Source organism: Hemitrygon akajei, chromosome 16 (assembly GCF_048418815.1).
Source record: "Hemitrygon akajei chromosome 16, sHemAka1.3, whole genome shotgun sequence".
NCBI lineage: Eukaryota > Metazoa > Chordata > Chondrichthyes > Myliobatiformes > Dasyatidae > Hemitrygon > Hemitrygon akajei.
This window is the reverse complement of record NC_133139.1, coordinates 34256606-34272851: the sequence shown is the minus strand read 5'-3', so window position 1 is coordinate 34272851 and position 16246 is coordinate 34256606. Positions and strand designations below refer to the sequence as shown.

Here is a 16246-nt window from a genome sequence, read left to right as displayed (position 1 = left end):
GCACTATCGGTTCTAATAAACTCAGTATGACTATCCTTTTCCCACCACCATTTCTAATCATTTGTTCCCTAGGCAACATCATCAGAAAACGTAATAATAATAATTAACTTTACCTCAACAACACCTTCCTCTTTTGACCATTTCACTGTCCCTAAATGCTATATAGCTTGTCTATCATCCAATACTGGCTGAGAGAAACTGCTTTTTAATGGATATTGACAAGAACAAAGAAGCAGCCTGGACTTGACCCATTCTCTTGTACAGGTGGTTCCCAGATTACAGCAGGGTTCTGTTCCTGTGAACTCGCCGAGTTTACAAGTCACAACTGCAGCCTTGAACTGAGTCCACAAATATCAGAAGATGCATAGCAGCTGAAAGGTCTGTCCCACCACCCTCCCAAATGCTCATTCATATGTGCATATGCTAGGTGTTTGTGAGCTGTGGAGGACCTGTACTATCTTGGCAAAGATGAGGTCTCTAAAGTGCTACAGAATATATCTTGCATTGTATTTGTGCTCAGTTAGGCACACACTCCAGTTAAGGAATGCTTCAATTTTTAAGTTTTGACCTTTGTGTCCAAAATCTTCCAAAGCCCCTTGTTCCTATAGCCATCCTTCTGCTCTAATTTAGCCTTCTGATCATCTGCACACTTCAGCTCCATGTAACTTCAATAGATAAACGTCAACAAGCTTCTATCCCCTTCCGCCTATCCCACTCCCACACACACCCCCAACCCCACCCCCTCACACCTCTCCCCACCTCAAGCCCTCTCCTCATCCTCATCCTCATCCTCTCTACTTGGCTTCCATAGCCATTAACCCACATAGAGTATTGATGTTTATGCACAGAAATGTATTTTTGATTGAGAAACTACAGCACAGAAGAATGTTTAATAATGCAACTTCGATTACAGCTGTTTAGCTAGAGTTCATATCTGATATTTATTTATTTAGAGATTCAGCACAGAATCAACAACCCCCTATTTAACCCTACTCTAATCAATGACCAGTTAACCTACTAACTGGTACATCTTTGGACTGTGGAAGGAAACCAGAGCACTGTAGAAGACCCACGCATTTCATGGAGAGGGTGTACTCACTCCATACAAAAGACGTTAGAATTGAACTCTGAACTCTGACGCACTGAGCTGAAATATCGCTGGGCTAACCGCTACACTGCTGTCACACCGCTATCATTCAGAGTGTTTGGTTTAGGACTGAATGTTAGTGCAGTATTTCTTTGATTGAAGGACAATGCTGTGTCTAATTTACGGTTTCAAAATCCTAGTGAGGATGCTACCAGCAAAGACAAGTAAGAGCCTCCTGTTGAAAGAGTATGGTGATACATTATAGTGCTGCATTTGAAAATAAAATCACAAGATCCTGGAAATGCTCGGCAGGCCAGGCAGCATCTATGATTAGCATTTTTAAATGGGTCTTAAGATATGGTGACTGTCAACAGATTGCTTGACTATGGAGTATTTCCAATCTGTTCTATCAACTAGAATGCTTTGATTTTGTTGTTCAGTCAGAATCTGGAAGAAAAGAGATTAATTTGCAAGTAGAGCTGTAGCTGGATCCAGGGATTGGGAGTGGGGAAGGTTGAGTATCTGTTAAGAATAAGTTAGCTGGCCAGCTAAAAGACTGGATAGACAAAGAGTTAAACAAGTCTCCAATTTACTGGGAGAATCCATTGGGAATAATGACAAGGAGGACATGAAAGAGGGCAAAGAAAGTTGTAATTTTTTTTGTAAGATCTGACAGTTGAGACAGGAGGAAGATAAAAACTTATTCTTTGTTTGTCATGAAGCAGTTGCAAACTGAAGTTAAAGCCCAAGAGTAGTCCTGATATTGAACACTAGAGAATATCTTTACCTAGATAGTCATGCATCTGCTATGCATTTCTATTTTACATTGTTAATGATATTTCCTTTTGATTTTCTTTATTACTCCCTGAAAGGTCTATTCTCACTGGACTGTTTCCACCCACCTCTGGTACAGCATACATTCTGGGCAGAAATATTTTCACAGAGATGGATACCATCAGGAAGTCTCTTGGGATATGTCCACAGCATAATGTACTTTTTGACATGTAAGTATTTTTTATATAAGGATATTTGCATCACCAGATCACAAGATGAGTGTATAAATGTATTTATCCAGAAGCATTTATAATCTTCCAAATTACAAAAACCAGTGTCCCACCGTGTTTTTGTTTTCAAAAGCACAGCATCCCATGGTGTCAGGATAACTTAAAGGAGCAGTGTTACAAGTATGTTACAAGTGGCCTAGTTTAGAACAGCTTTCTGTTCAGGTGATGGATCTGAGGTAGGAATGTGCACTGGGCATTTGCAATTAACAACGGTCATCATGGAGGAAACATGGTCAGATTACTATCTTTGCATCAATCCCCCTACTCACATCAAATTATTGCAAAACTAAAGCTCTCTGTACCATTATCAAGGTTGGCTTCATTGGTGGACTTGTAGTGGCTCATGTAAGTTCAGATCATTTAACTTACTCTGATGCAAACCTATATAACACCTTCAAAGAAGTTTCTGACACATGCACTGAAAGTTTATAGCGGCAACATCAAAAGTGGTCCAAAAGGTTTTGCCTATCGATTAACATTATTGCCTCAGGCCCAGCAGAATCCATGTATGTGTGTCACACATGATTGACTACAACAACATTTCCTGTTGTCTACGTTGCATACTACTCTCAGCTTTGAAGCCGATGGGTAATAGAAAATAAAACTATTCACTTCATAGCTGCAATTCCATCCCCATGATTCTTGCAACCCACTTCAAAACAAATCTGTAAAAACCTATTGGAGAAGTAATGCTACGGTACTCGATGATCTTCCAGTAACTTATTGTTTATAATCCATGAAAATTTTGTTTAGACTAACTGTGGAGGAACACATCTGGTTTTATGGAAGGCTGAAGGGCCTGACAGAGGAAGAGGTAAAAGAAGAAATAAAGCTGATGATTGAAGATATAGGTTTGGAACACAAACGTCAAGAACAAACGAAAAACCTTTCAGGTGAGAACTCAGCTCCTCGCTTTCTCCCAGTGTAGGAGCTTGCCGCGCCTTCTGGTGGAATGTATAAGCATTCTGTTTTTTTTAATATTTATTCTAAGGTGGCATGCAGCGAAAGCTTTCAGTTGCCGTGGCATTTGTTGGTGGGTCAAAAGTTGTCATTTTAGATGAACCAACTGCTGGTGTTGACCCTTACTCACGCCGAGGAATATGGGAACTCCTACTTAAATATAGAAAAGGTGGGTCCTGTTACAAATCACTCAACAAATCAATACCAATTACTTAAGAGTTGCAGATAGAGCCATGATGACTCCAAGCATGTCTTCTACTACAAAATGTTTTAAATTAGTATTGATGTGAATTGCAGAAAATAGTGGCTTACCATATTCAGCCAGAAAAACCGGTGTTTCTCAGTGGGTTTCATTATTCCAGTTTATTTTGCAACTCCTTGTTGCCAGTCTCTTGCCCTCCTCTCTGGAACACAGCTACAAAGCTGTAACTTCGACCAAAGCTTTTCTAGTTCTCTTGGTCACCAGTACCACTATTCACATGTAATTTCTTGAGAATAATACTGCTCCCAAACTAAATATCATGCAGAGTCCTGGATGCCTTCATTCAATTGTTTCATGTTGCAATGATTGTCAGACAGAAACAAATTCTTCCATTACAAGCTATGACTCCTGCTAAATTTTAACTTTCCAAACAGATCAAAAATATTCTGTTCATTTTCTGCATTGAATATTTTATTTGTTGTTAGGGTTAAGGTTCTAGGTGTAATTTGGTACTTTTCCCTATCGTGCACAATTCGTGTTTGAACCCTGGGTGCATGTGCTGCTAAGCCATTTGACTGTGCAGGATATCATTGCCAACTCCAGTGCTGACGTAATGACAGTGTGACGTGAAGCTGACCTGGAGCAGGAATACCAGCCATTCTATTTCCTCTTTTACTATCAGCTTCATCCTCTCTGTCTCAATAAACATTGAACCCTTTGACACTACCTCACTTTTTTTAATATACAGTATTTCTGTTTATTGCATGTTTTTCATCTATTCAATATATGCATACTGTAATTGATTTACTTATCATTACTATTTTTATTTTAGAACATAGAACGGTACAGCACAGGAACAGGCCCTTCAGCCCACAAAATTGTGCTGAACCAATTAAATTAGCAATCAAATGGCCAACTAAACTCTTCTGCCTACACAATGTCCCTGTCTTTCCATTTTACTCACAGTCAGAGGCCTATCTCAACGTTTCTTAAAAGTCTAACATTTCTGACTCTACCACCACCTCAGGCAGTGCATTCCAGGCACCCACCACTCCCTGTGCAAAAAAAAAACGTGCCCCTCACATTTTATTTATTTTTTTCTCTTCTATATTATGTATTGCATTGAACTTCTACTGCTAAGTTAACAAATTACACGTCACATGCCGGTGATAACAAACCTGATTCCGATTCTGAGCTCTCACCAATTTCTAGCGTTGCTGAGAGCTAACTTAATCTGGAATTAGCCTATACAAAGCCAAGTCTTGTATTGTGATCGTTAATGTAGTTTTCTTAAGAGGCTTACATTTGTCATTAATGATTTGTTACTCTGCAGGCCGCACCATTATATTATCAACCCATTATATGGATGAGGCAGATCTCCTTGGAGACAGAATTGCCATTATCTCCCATGGAAAACTCTGCTGCTGTGGCTCTTCACTCTTCCTCAAAAACCATTTGGGAACCGGCTATTATTTGACATTAGTTAAAAAGGAAAATGATAAGACAACACCAGCCAGCTCCAGTAGCACCACCATCGGTATGAGAAAGGTACCACAGATTCTGGGCATTTATCTATATATCTCTCTTTCTCATTTTAGAATCTTTTTATTGATACATAATCTTCTACAGCTATAAAATGATACAGAACTTCAATAAGTTGATATATATATATATATATATATATATATATATAAAAGAAAATATATATATATAAAGAAGAATCATCAACCGCCAATTCATGTTTATATAAAATAAAATTGGAAGGAAACCATATAAAATAATTCAAATTAAATGATAATATTTGGCAAAAAAGCCCCATCGTCTCTCAAAATCAAATAGAGGATCAAAAGTTCTACTTATAATTTTTTCCAAACTAAGACATAACATTACTTGAGAAAACCATTAAATTAATGTAGGTACAGAGGTATCTTTCCATTTTAATAAAATAGCCCTTCTTGCCAAATGCAATTACATGTTGATCTGAAGATGAAATACCCTGAATATGATGCGGAACTATTCCAAATAGAGCAGTCAATCTATTAGGTTGTAAATTAATTTTCAGAGCTTTAGAAGTTGTAGAAAATAAAGTTTTCCAAAAAGATTTTAATGAAGGACATGACCAGAACATATGTGACAAAGTGGCTACTTCAGTTTTACACCTATCACAATAATTGTCTATGTTAGGAAATATTTTGGATAGTCCCTCCTTTGTTAAATAACAATGGTGAACAATTCTAAATTGAATTAAACAGTATCGAGGAAGAATTGACCATTTTCAGAACTTGCAACCAATCTTCGTTAACAAAGATCATATTAAGTTCTCTTTCCCAATCTTGTTTAATCTTTAGTGAGAGGTTATATTTTTGTAGTAAAAATAAATTATAAATTCTACCAATGGAACCTCTTGCTAAAGGATTCATGTTCAAAATAGTATCCAACAAATCAAATTCTTGCATTTATGGAAACTTAGATAAATATTTTTGTAAAAAATGTCTAACCCGAAAATATTGCAAAAAGTGTGTGAGACAGAGAATATTTGCTAATTAACTCTTCAAAAGTCATCAATCGACCATTACAAAATAAATCTGAAAGAAAACAGATCCCCTTATTTCTCCATAAGAGAAAAATGGGATCAATTATTGAAGGTTTAAATAAAAAAAATTTCGATATAAAGAGCTAGACAATTTAAATTGTTTAAAATTTTAAAAGTTGTGAAACTGAAACCAAATCCGTAAGGACTGTTTAATAACAGGGTAGAGATTTAAATTTGGAATTTTAGAGAGTTGTAAAGGTAATGGAGTTCCTAATAATGAGATTAAATAAAATTGTTTGATAGCTTTTAATTCCAAATCAATCCAAACTGGTTTTTGGCTCTTGTTGAGCCAATATAGCCAAAAACATAATTGTCGAATATTAACAGCCCAATTATACAATCTTAAATTAGGAAGTGCAAGTCCACCATCTTTTTTAGATTTTTGTAAATGATACTTATTAATTCTTGGTCTTTTATTGTTCCAAATAAAGGATGAAATAATATAGTCAATTTGATCAAAATATTTTTTAGTTAGAAAGATAGGTATATTTTGAAAAATCTATAAAAATCTAGGTAAAATTATCATTTTCACGGCATGGATAAGACCTATTAAAGAAAGTGTAAGTGGGTTCCATCTAGAAAATAATTGTTTCATAAAGTCCATTAAAGGAACTACATTAGCTTTATAAAGATCTTTATATTTTTAGTAATTATAATACCTAAATATTTAAAAGAATTAACAATTGAAAATTCCAAAGACATGCGAAGTTCCATAGTACTGAGGTCCTGGGAAAGCATTATTCAGCCTAGGAGAGAGCATTTTTAAATCTCTCTGTTGTGCTACACATATTCTTGCAGGCTTACTCTTCTGGTGTATTGCTATTCTCTGGTAGGGGCAACATGGTAGCGTAGTGATCAGCACAACTCTACAGTACAGGCGACCAGAGTACAATTCTCACCGCTGCCTGTATGTTCACCCCATGACCACTTGGGTTTTCTCCAGGTGCTCCTGTTTCTTCCCACAGTCCAAAGACGTACCAGTTAGTAGGTTAATTGGTCATTGTAAATTGTCCTGTGATAAGGTTAGGATTAAATCGGGGGATTGCTGGGCAGCTTGGCTGAAAGGGACGGAAGGTCCTATCCGCGCTATTGCTCAATAAATAAATAAATAAATTCTGTGAGGACTTTGCTTTCAGATTCTGAGGCCTGTATGTTATCAGAACAATTATATTTATTTATTATATTGTTGTGTTAGTTTCCCAGTCAGAAGCTGATATGAGTTTAATTCCCATCTACTATGGATTTAAATAATTTGGCAGATGCAGAGTTAATAGCTCAAGTGACTGATGAAAATAAGAGTGTACTTTGAAACAAAGTAAGAGCGGAACTTCATTCATGAACTGTTTCCTTCACATTGCTAGGATGACAGTGATTCTGAAAGAAGTTATGATACTGGGCTTGGTAGTGAACAGTACAGTGAAACTGGTGCACTGGGTAAGTTTCATTCCCTTTCGGAGTGAATAAGATATGTTTCATCATTGTTCCATTTTATTGGTATTTCAGATAATGCAAGGGAAGTATTTGATATCTTGGTGTGGCACCCCTAGGAGACTGAAATACCAGAATAAAAACTTTACATACTACTTCTTTCGACTATGAGTTGCATGTATTTTTTCTAACATCTTTAAAAGCTTCAATAAAAAAGTAATGATATATCCCCCAAGATAGAAAGTGCTATCCAAATGACTTCAAATCTACTCCTTGGGGGAGAAGGAGAGAGGATGTGAACAGTTAAATAGCCAGAAGATCTGCCCATAAACAGTTGGGTTCTGTTTCAACTTTTGCCCCCTATAAAGGGCCTCATGACATTTAGCCACTTTAAAGAAGCAATGTGAAAGCAAATGTGTGCTGTAGTTGCCCGTACTTTAGCAGTAGATGTTACATGGTGTAATGGACCTGCCTTTGTTCAACTGAATGAGAAAGTTTCCAGTGTTAAAATTAAAAGCTTCACTTAATGAAAGATGCCAATTTAAGTTTCAGTCACTATGAGCCACATTGACAATGGAACTATATAAAATACTTCAGTATCCTTTTTATTAAAGATTTTAACATCTTGAAATAAATAAGGGGAAAGATCATACAAAGTTCAATTTGAATCCAAAAGACCTTGATAAATTTGAGCTATGGGAGTGATTTCACTTTGAACCAATTTTTCTCATTGCAATACATTACTGTAACCATAGTTTTATTTCAGTTCTGATATTTGTTTTGTAATCCATCTCTTTGGTCCCAACAGATCTGCTGTTCAGTATATCTCTGGCCCTTATTAAATTTGAATATTTCATTAGATTAGACTGAGCGGAGCAAATGAGAGAAAGATCAAGCTAGTTTTTATTCAAGAATATGCAATATTTTAATATAGTATCAACTTCGTGTGTGGTGAATCTGTACAAGTACTTAATTATTTGAGATTGTGACCTGTGCATTAAATTAATGAGATGAGTTGACATGAAGATGCAGATTGACAATAATGGGTCTCACAGTTATCTTCTTGCTGCAACTGTCCACCTACTAAGTTAATATCTAGCAAACACAAGGAAATCTGCAGATGCTGGAAATTGAAACAACACACACACACACCAGCATTTTGTGTAAGTTAGTATCTACTCCCTTTTGCTTATCCCATTCTCAGTTTCATTAAGGTGAATCACCTTCACTGCTAAAACTGGGTAAGGAGTGGCCCTGAATGAAAAATAAACTACAGGCAGTGGTTCGGGCAATGACTCTCACAAGTCTTTTGTTTTTGTATTTTTCAGATGTGTCAACTGTTTTAGCATTGGTGCAGAAATATGTTTCTGACACTCGTTTGGTGGAAGATTTTGGCCATGAAATGACTTATGTTTTACCCTATATTGGGGCAAAAGATGGTGCATTTGTGGAACTGTTCCAGGAGCTGGACAGCCGACTCTGTGAGCTTGGAATTTCCAGCTATGGTATCTCGGACACCACCCTTGAAGAGGTCAGCATGTGAGGAGAAAGCTGAAGGGTGCCAACAGCCTGGCTGGCATTCAGATTTAAAATTCTAATATTTGTTTCAAATTCTTTCATGGTTTAGTTGCTTCTATCAATTTAACCACCTCACTGCTTACAATCCCCAACAACCTCTGGAGCTCTCCTTTTCAGGCCTTTTGTGGATTCCTAGCTTTAAGCATCATCTCCAGCTATCAACTCCTTAATTTTGGAATTAATTTCCTAAAACTTTGCCTCTCCTTTTCACACTGCCCTAAGATGATTCTTTTAAAAAGCATGCTTTTAAAGCAATCATTAATTCCCCTGGACTGGACTTGTCACATTTTGCTTAGCTCACAACGTTTGCTTCATTGTGAAGTATGTTGGATGCTAACTTTATTATCGGAGCTGCATAACCACAGGTTGTTGTCCTGAAGAGAAAGCTTTGTTTTATTGGAGAACAGAGCTATAACCTCTTGTGAGTTGTCCTTGGAACTGAAAAACTGAACTTTAATTTTACCCATCATGTTCTTGAAGCATTGTCACTGTTGTTTTAAGGACAATCAATTTATTCACAAGGAAAGAGGTACAATATCGTTAAGCAGAAGATCAAAGTACAGAGAGAATAATGAGGATAAGGAAATGAAGTTTTATAATTTGTTTTTGATGAGTTATTTAATTTGAGGTCGCTTTCAACCATCTTTGACGAGATTCTTGACCCATGTCCATGTCATTTTCTTACTTCTTATCCCCCTTCTCAACACGACAATATGTTCCCAATGTCTTTACTTTCTGCCCCACCACTCCCCATACTGAGTGGATCACCTTTTGTTTATTCCTGCATCTCCTGTGTGATATCATCACCAAATCCAAATACCGTCCCCTTTCACCATTCCAAAGGAAACTTTCCTTATGTCTTTCCCATTCAATCATGGGCAATGCTACAGTTGCACATTCATTTCCTCCCTGTCCATAGTCCAGTGCCTCAAACACTTTCAAGTAAATTAGCAGCTTGTGTACATTTCATGAGTTAGTATCCTATATTCAGTGCTCACAGTATTGCCATCTATACCTTGGGGACATGAAATGCAGATTGTGAGAGCACTTTAGAAACACTCTGTTTAGTTTCCAAGAATGACTGAAGCTTCTGATTGCCTATATCTAAATTTTCCATCCCACTCCAACTTTCCATCACCTTATTTATTTTTATTTCAGATTTCCCATATCAGTTCTGTTTTGCTTTTGATTATTCATATCAGGTTCTGTCAGAACTGAGTATGCAGTTACTGGAATTACTGTTTTTTTATTATCACCTTTAATGTTATGTGACATGCAGATTAAATTGCTGTTCTCTACCTCCTCTCCTTGTATTCTCTTATCCATGTTTCATCACCTCTTACATGGTTTCATTATTTTCATTTTTTGTCTTTGTTGAGAGTTTTGAATGTGGAAGTTGTGTAGGATCGCTGCATTTTAACTTATGATGTGTCTTTTAGATTTTTCTCAAAGTGGCTGAAGATACAGGAGTGGACAGCGATGTTGCAGGTAATTTAAAAGTTAACACTTCAGATCTCCTTTATTTTTCACAAAAAATATTTTTTTTTAAATTTAGAAATGGCCATTTCAACCCCTTTTTCTTGATGCCAAGTGTTTCATGTTGGCTCATCTCAGAAAAATTGGAAGATGCCTCAGACCAGGGATGAGACAGAAAGAATACCTGGGCCCCGTCTCTAGTTCACTAGCCAATGACCTCAGCTGGAAACTGCATGAATCTGAATGTTAGAACATGAAGGAGAATAGCGATTACATTTAAAGGGAACATAGACAAATAAAATGGGCAGGCATGACAGATGAAATCCACTACAGAGAACATTTGAGTTGATGAATTTTGGTAGGATTCATCAGGAAGAACCATTCAAGCTAAACGGTACAATGTTAAAGAGGATAATAGAGTCACAGAATAGAGAAATCAGAGGAGCAAACAAGGTGAGTAGTACACGGGATGGCGCTGAAGTGTTCATATGCAAACCTTGGAAGGCAGATGGGCACGTAAAGAAAGCAGTTAATAAAGTAATTTGAATCCTATGCTTTATAACATGATATCTAGACTGTACAGTAAGTCATGTAAAGCCAACATCAGTCATTGGTTTGGCCATTGCTGATATATTGATAACTTCAAGCATCGTGCTTTCGGAAAGAGAGAAAGAGCTGGATTATTCTACGTTCCACCATCCAACAACACCCCCCCCCCCCCCCACCACCTCACCATTCCTTGCTCCATTCCTTCACCTTTTTCATCCTTGCCAAATGAGGAACCAGTTCCGCACCCTGCCCTGCTGATTATAATTCTTTTGGTGATTATTCTGACCATCGGTCAGTGAAGAGCATTTTTACATCCATTGTGAGATATTTAAGCAACTTATAAAGATTACTTGTTTTTTTTCTGTTGATGTTTTAAATCTGCTTTCATTGTTTTAGTGGGAAGCTCTTTGTACAGCTGAGAGCAAGCCCATTGTAAACTTTTTGCATTTACCAAGGACTTGAGTAAAAATTGATCTTCCCCAGCAAAACTATAATAAATCCAAGTTTACTGTTGGATAGTTATCAGCTGTGGAGGAAAGCACGAGGCCAGGAATCTTCAGCCCAGATGAAATCCAAGACCAGTGTATCATTTCTGCATCTAGATGTGCCTTTCCTGGTGTGTGTGTCCAGATGTTTGTTGTTTTCTTGTTGCTACACTTCTGTTACTTGAAAAGCTCTGTACCACTTCTAAAATGAATTGCAGCTTTAAACACAGCAATAGTGTCACTTTAGAGCAGTAGAGAAACTTTGCAGTAGTTTAGGTGTTGGAATTCACTGCTAGACAGAATGGTGGAAATATAGTAGTTTTCAAATAAGGATAATATGAATACCTGAGGAAAAAGCTGCTGGCTTATGCTGGAATATGGGAAGAGAACAAGGCTGAGACCACCTGAACTTACAGGGTCACACAGCTGAATGGCCTTCTCTGCTGTACTATCTCTCTCTGTGTTGCAGCCCATCTTGAAAGACTTTGCCAACCCCTGTTGCCTCTCACATAAAGTTATGGCAATGAGAATCCTCGAAAGAGGAAGTTGGTGGGGTGGGGGGGGAACAGTGTATAAAATAATAAAGAGCAAATGAACTAGGTGAGGCTCTGCCTTGTGCCTTTGACATGATAATGGCCCGCCTAACTAAGATTCATTAACTTATTTAAATTGTTTCCTTTATTGTGCCGCAACAATTTCAGGGGAAAAAAAGATTGGATTTTCTATTTGTGGAACCTGAAGCTTCCTTTACCTGGGTTTTCCTTGTATCAAACCTGGTCAGTTTTGGACCAGTCGATTGATTGACATGTTCATCATTGTGTCATGTAGTTGCCAGGATGGTTAGGAAATGTTACTGTGGTCTGTAATCATCCGGAAATGTTTGTTCCTATGTAATTTTGTCTTTAGTATAGTAGCACTGGCAGCACTCTGTTGTAAAATATGGCTTGAGTCTTACAGTTGCAGGGTTGAAAGAGCCATGCACCATTTATGCCCTGGTTATAGGACGCTACACACATTCTGTGTACATTAAACAACCTCAGATATGGGCACTGGCTGTGTATATTTTATTAACAATTATGATACTGAATGCTGGAAAGAAAGTCCAAAGTGTTTTTGAAATGAAGAAATCACATGCCACAATTCCTTTCCTAATACAGGATGATTTTAGATTCAGACAGGGTTTACATCCTGCACCAGATGTGTTTGTTGGCCAATTATTGCACCAATTAAAAGTCAAGAAATTGGTTTCTGTTGCTGACACGTCAGCCATTTCAGATCACATTCACCTGCTATCTTACAAGTGGACGCACTTCAAAAACTTACTTCACAGGCTTTAGAGCGCTCACAGAAATTCAAAAGCTATTGAATAGAAACACATTTGTTTTGTTATGAAATTTGTAACCTTTGTGTTTTCTTTGCATAATTTCATGTGCCAGTTTTAATTTTCTGGGATTTTGCAGATGGAAACGTCCCTATTAAAAGAGTCAGATGTTCAAGATCGAGTGAGCAGACACTGCAGCCTGTCAGTGAGGAAGGGGACTTCGACTTGCCGGATACAGAACGTGGTAATACTCACGTTTAATGATCCCAGTCAGCTTTTGGTTCAGTACCATGTGTTACTTTTGTCAGATTAAAGTTCATTAAATCAGCTCCCAAATTGAGCCATCCAGAACAGAGAATTTCCCCACGTTCAGTCCCCATCTCTTGGGCCTGTAAGGTGACGAAGATGGTACATGTTAAATGTGAGCTCGTGAGATAGGGTTAAGAAGTGGGTGGGAATCAGCACATGGTGTTAAACCTAGTCACTGTCCAGTGATTCTCATGAAAATCTAATGTGTGCCTTTGGATTGGCAGTTAAAATTTCTCATTGTCGAGTAGCTTTCTACCACCTAAGCTTATCCATGAACATTTAGGCAAGGGCAGAACGGTGATGCAGTCAGCTTCTCAGGAATATTATTAAAAAAAACATATAATTGCAACCAAGAAACAGGAGGTATTCCTTCAGAAACACAAACTAAAACACTGGCTTAATAAATATCCCAATAAAAAGGAATATAAATTACCTGTTGTTTTGTCCCATCAACTCCAGGTATCACATATGAATTTACAATTAAAATATTACTAAATTTAAATTTATCTATCTTGTTCTACAAGTATGAAGAAACTTGGAGAAAATATAGTTTACTAAATTAGAGTTATTTTCTGAATGTTTTATATTGAACACGTTGTCTCTCTATTTCTAATGCTTCCCAAATGCCAGTAAGAAGGAAAGTACGAACAAAAGGTACGATTTAAATAAAACAGATATAATTTTAATGGAAGTTAACCTTATAGGGACATTTGTAAAACATGGAAAAGAAGGTACTTTGATCACAGAACATTTTCTATTTGCCCAGTGGTTAAATCACGTTCAAATATTTACTTGAAGAAGGGCATTTAAGTATTGGCAGTACAGCTGAGTGCATATCAAGTTTAATCCGGCTGATCTCTGTGAGACTCAGATTAAAGAGCTCATTACCCTTCGGTTTAAAGGAAGCAAAAATGCTGGTTTTGCCCTTTTTGATCTTGCTATCTGAAACAAATCTAAAAATCGATGAATAAAACAAGGAAACACTGGGAATTCTCAGCAGGTCAGCTAGTATCTGTAGGAAGAAGAATATAGTTAACTTTTCAACTGTCATCTTTCATTTAAAATTGTCCGGGGGAAAGTCTTTGAACTAAAGACTTATTTCTGTTTGTTGCTCCACCATTGCTGCCTGACCTGCTGAGTATTTCAAGTATTTTCTCTTCATATTTCAAATGTTAAGCCTTTGCATTACTGATGCTCCTGTAGTGTCTTCTACAGGGCAGCTGCTTTGTGAAGATACCAATAATACCTTGTACCTGGGGGTGGGGATGGTGAGGGGAGAGCACCAGCACTCAGTGCTGCAGGAGTTATTTTACAAAGTTGAGTTATCATCATCACCTGCAAGTTTAACACTGATACTCCTGAGTGCAACCTCAGCAGGAAACACTTGAAGTTGGCCAGTAACAAAGTATCAGAGAATTTCGGAGCCTCGCCGGGTGACATCTTACATGATAAAGCAACACAAGAAAGCTTATTATTAAATATAAGAAAGAAATATTATTAAATATTTTGTTAAATTAGCTTCTATTTTCATTCAGCCAATGACTTGCGTTGCCATGCTGTGGTAATTTTATGAAATGGTTAGGCAGAGCTTGTTTTTGATGCTGCGTAGGTCAGTGGTGAGTGCCAGTGGCTCACCACCATCCATAGCAAATGGGTACTTCCCTTTGCCCAATCTACCCATATCGACTTACAGCCTGAAACATTCCAATCCTAAAGAGCAAAGTCTGTGCGCTTTGTGCAATTTATGGAGTCATAGGTCACTACGGCACAGAAGCAGGTCCATCACACCATCACACCATCTGCTCTGTGCTGAACGATTATTCTGCCTAATCTAACTGACCTGCATGTGGACCATAGGTGCGCCACCCCCCCCCCCCCCCCCGGTACCCCTCCCATCCATGTGTCTATCCATATCTCTCTTAAATGGTGAAATCAAACCACATCCACCTTTGTCATGATAAAACAGATTGAGACAACCCCAACTCAGAAAACATTTCATCATCCCAGTCATTAGAGCTTTGATAGTTACTAAGCCACAATAAACTTAGCTGATATTCTCTCCAATACTTTGAATGCTTCTGTGTTTCTAGTCAATGAAACAATTTAATAATTAAAATTTAAAATATTTTTAAATAATTAACTTGAATTAAAAGCTAATACTTTCCAGTTAACTTGCAGCCGCTATTTTCTATTGATATGAATGGATTCATTTTTCCTGCACCAGGTCCAAGCTGCTGCAGATTCTGTAGGTGGATACCCCTGCACTAACGCTATAAGAGCTAGTGTAAGCTTGTGTTTTTCTGTAGGACTCTGAAGAATCTAGTATCAGAGCACTGTGAAAAATGTTCCTGCAGCTGGCAGCATTTGATATTCCACAGAGAAGTGATGGCAGTTTGGCATTTCAAAGCACATTTCAGCTCATTAAGCTAAAAACATCAAGCTTCCATCATTCTTTAATAAAAGAGCTTCCTTTAAACTTTTGTTCAGAATCCAAAGAAACAGACTTCATGCACTGTTCGGATGGCAGAGGCTCATACCAATTGCGTGGTTGGGAGCTCACCCGACAGCAGTTCCACTCTCTGTTCATCAAACGATTTCTCTATGCCAGACGAAGCCACAGGGGACTCTTTGCTCAGGCAAGTCAAAGTTCTACTATTTGTGGAAGCAAGATGTGTATTTTTCTATATTCATCCCCTTCCTGCTTCCTCAAAACAACTAATGTTTATTGGGGAATGGCTTCATAACCATCTTTCTCTTACAGCGAAATGAAACAAAAATCACTAGAAAAGCTCAAGGGTCGGGCAGCATCCACAGAGGAAGTGTTAATGTGTTAATCTTGTTTCACTCTTTCTCAGTTCTGATCAAGGATCCCGGACCTGAATTGTTTACTTTCTCTTTCTACAGATGCTGTCTGAATTGGTGAAGGTTTCCATCATTTCCTGTTTCCAATACCAGCAGTTTATTTGATTTTCTCTTGCTACGATTTCTTATATTACCCTTATATAGTTGACTCTCACCTGGATGTTGTCTGTTAATGGACTTTAGCAGTAAGTGGGTAACACACACAAACTCCCCAATGCAATTTTGTTCGATGTTATACTTGCAAATTTTTCAGAGGGATTTCTAAAATGTGACTGTAGCCACAAATTAAGGCTGAGTTGTCTGTCTGTTGGCTTAGGACCAGAGCCTTAATA

The 16246-nt window shown here is 37.6% G+C and overlaps 1 protein-coding gene across 2 annotated transcripts in view; it reads left to right on the top strand.

Moving 5' to 3' along the window:
- LOC140739962 (phospholipid-transporting ATPase ABCA1-like) overlaps positions 1 to 16246 on the top strand; it is a 186721-nt gene that overhangs the window by 118591 nt on the left and 51884 nt on the right. The window contains exons 20-29 of one of the 2 annotated variants that reach the window (XM_073068672.1): positions 1960 to 2091; positions 2905 to 3044; positions 3143 to 3280; positions 4647 to 4861; positions 7268 to 7340; positions 8663 to 8865; positions 10352 to 10400; positions 12883 to 12987; positions 13683 to 13706; positions 15540 to 15688. In XM_073068672.1, coding sequence (XP_072924773.1) covers positions 1960 to 2091; positions 2905 to 3044; positions 3143 to 3280; positions 4647 to 4861; positions 7268 to 7340; positions 8663 to 8865; positions 10352 to 10400; positions 12883 to 12987; positions 13683 to 13706; positions 15540 to 15688 — 1228 coding nt within the window. The remainder of the gene's footprint in view (positions 1 to 1959; positions 2092 to 2904; positions 3045 to 3142; positions 3281 to 4646; positions 4862 to 7267; positions 7341 to 8662; positions 8866 to 10351; positions 10401 to 12882; positions 12988 to 13682; positions 13707 to 15539; positions 15689 to 16246) is intronic. The other variant, XM_073068673.1, reaches the window with a different exon arrangement.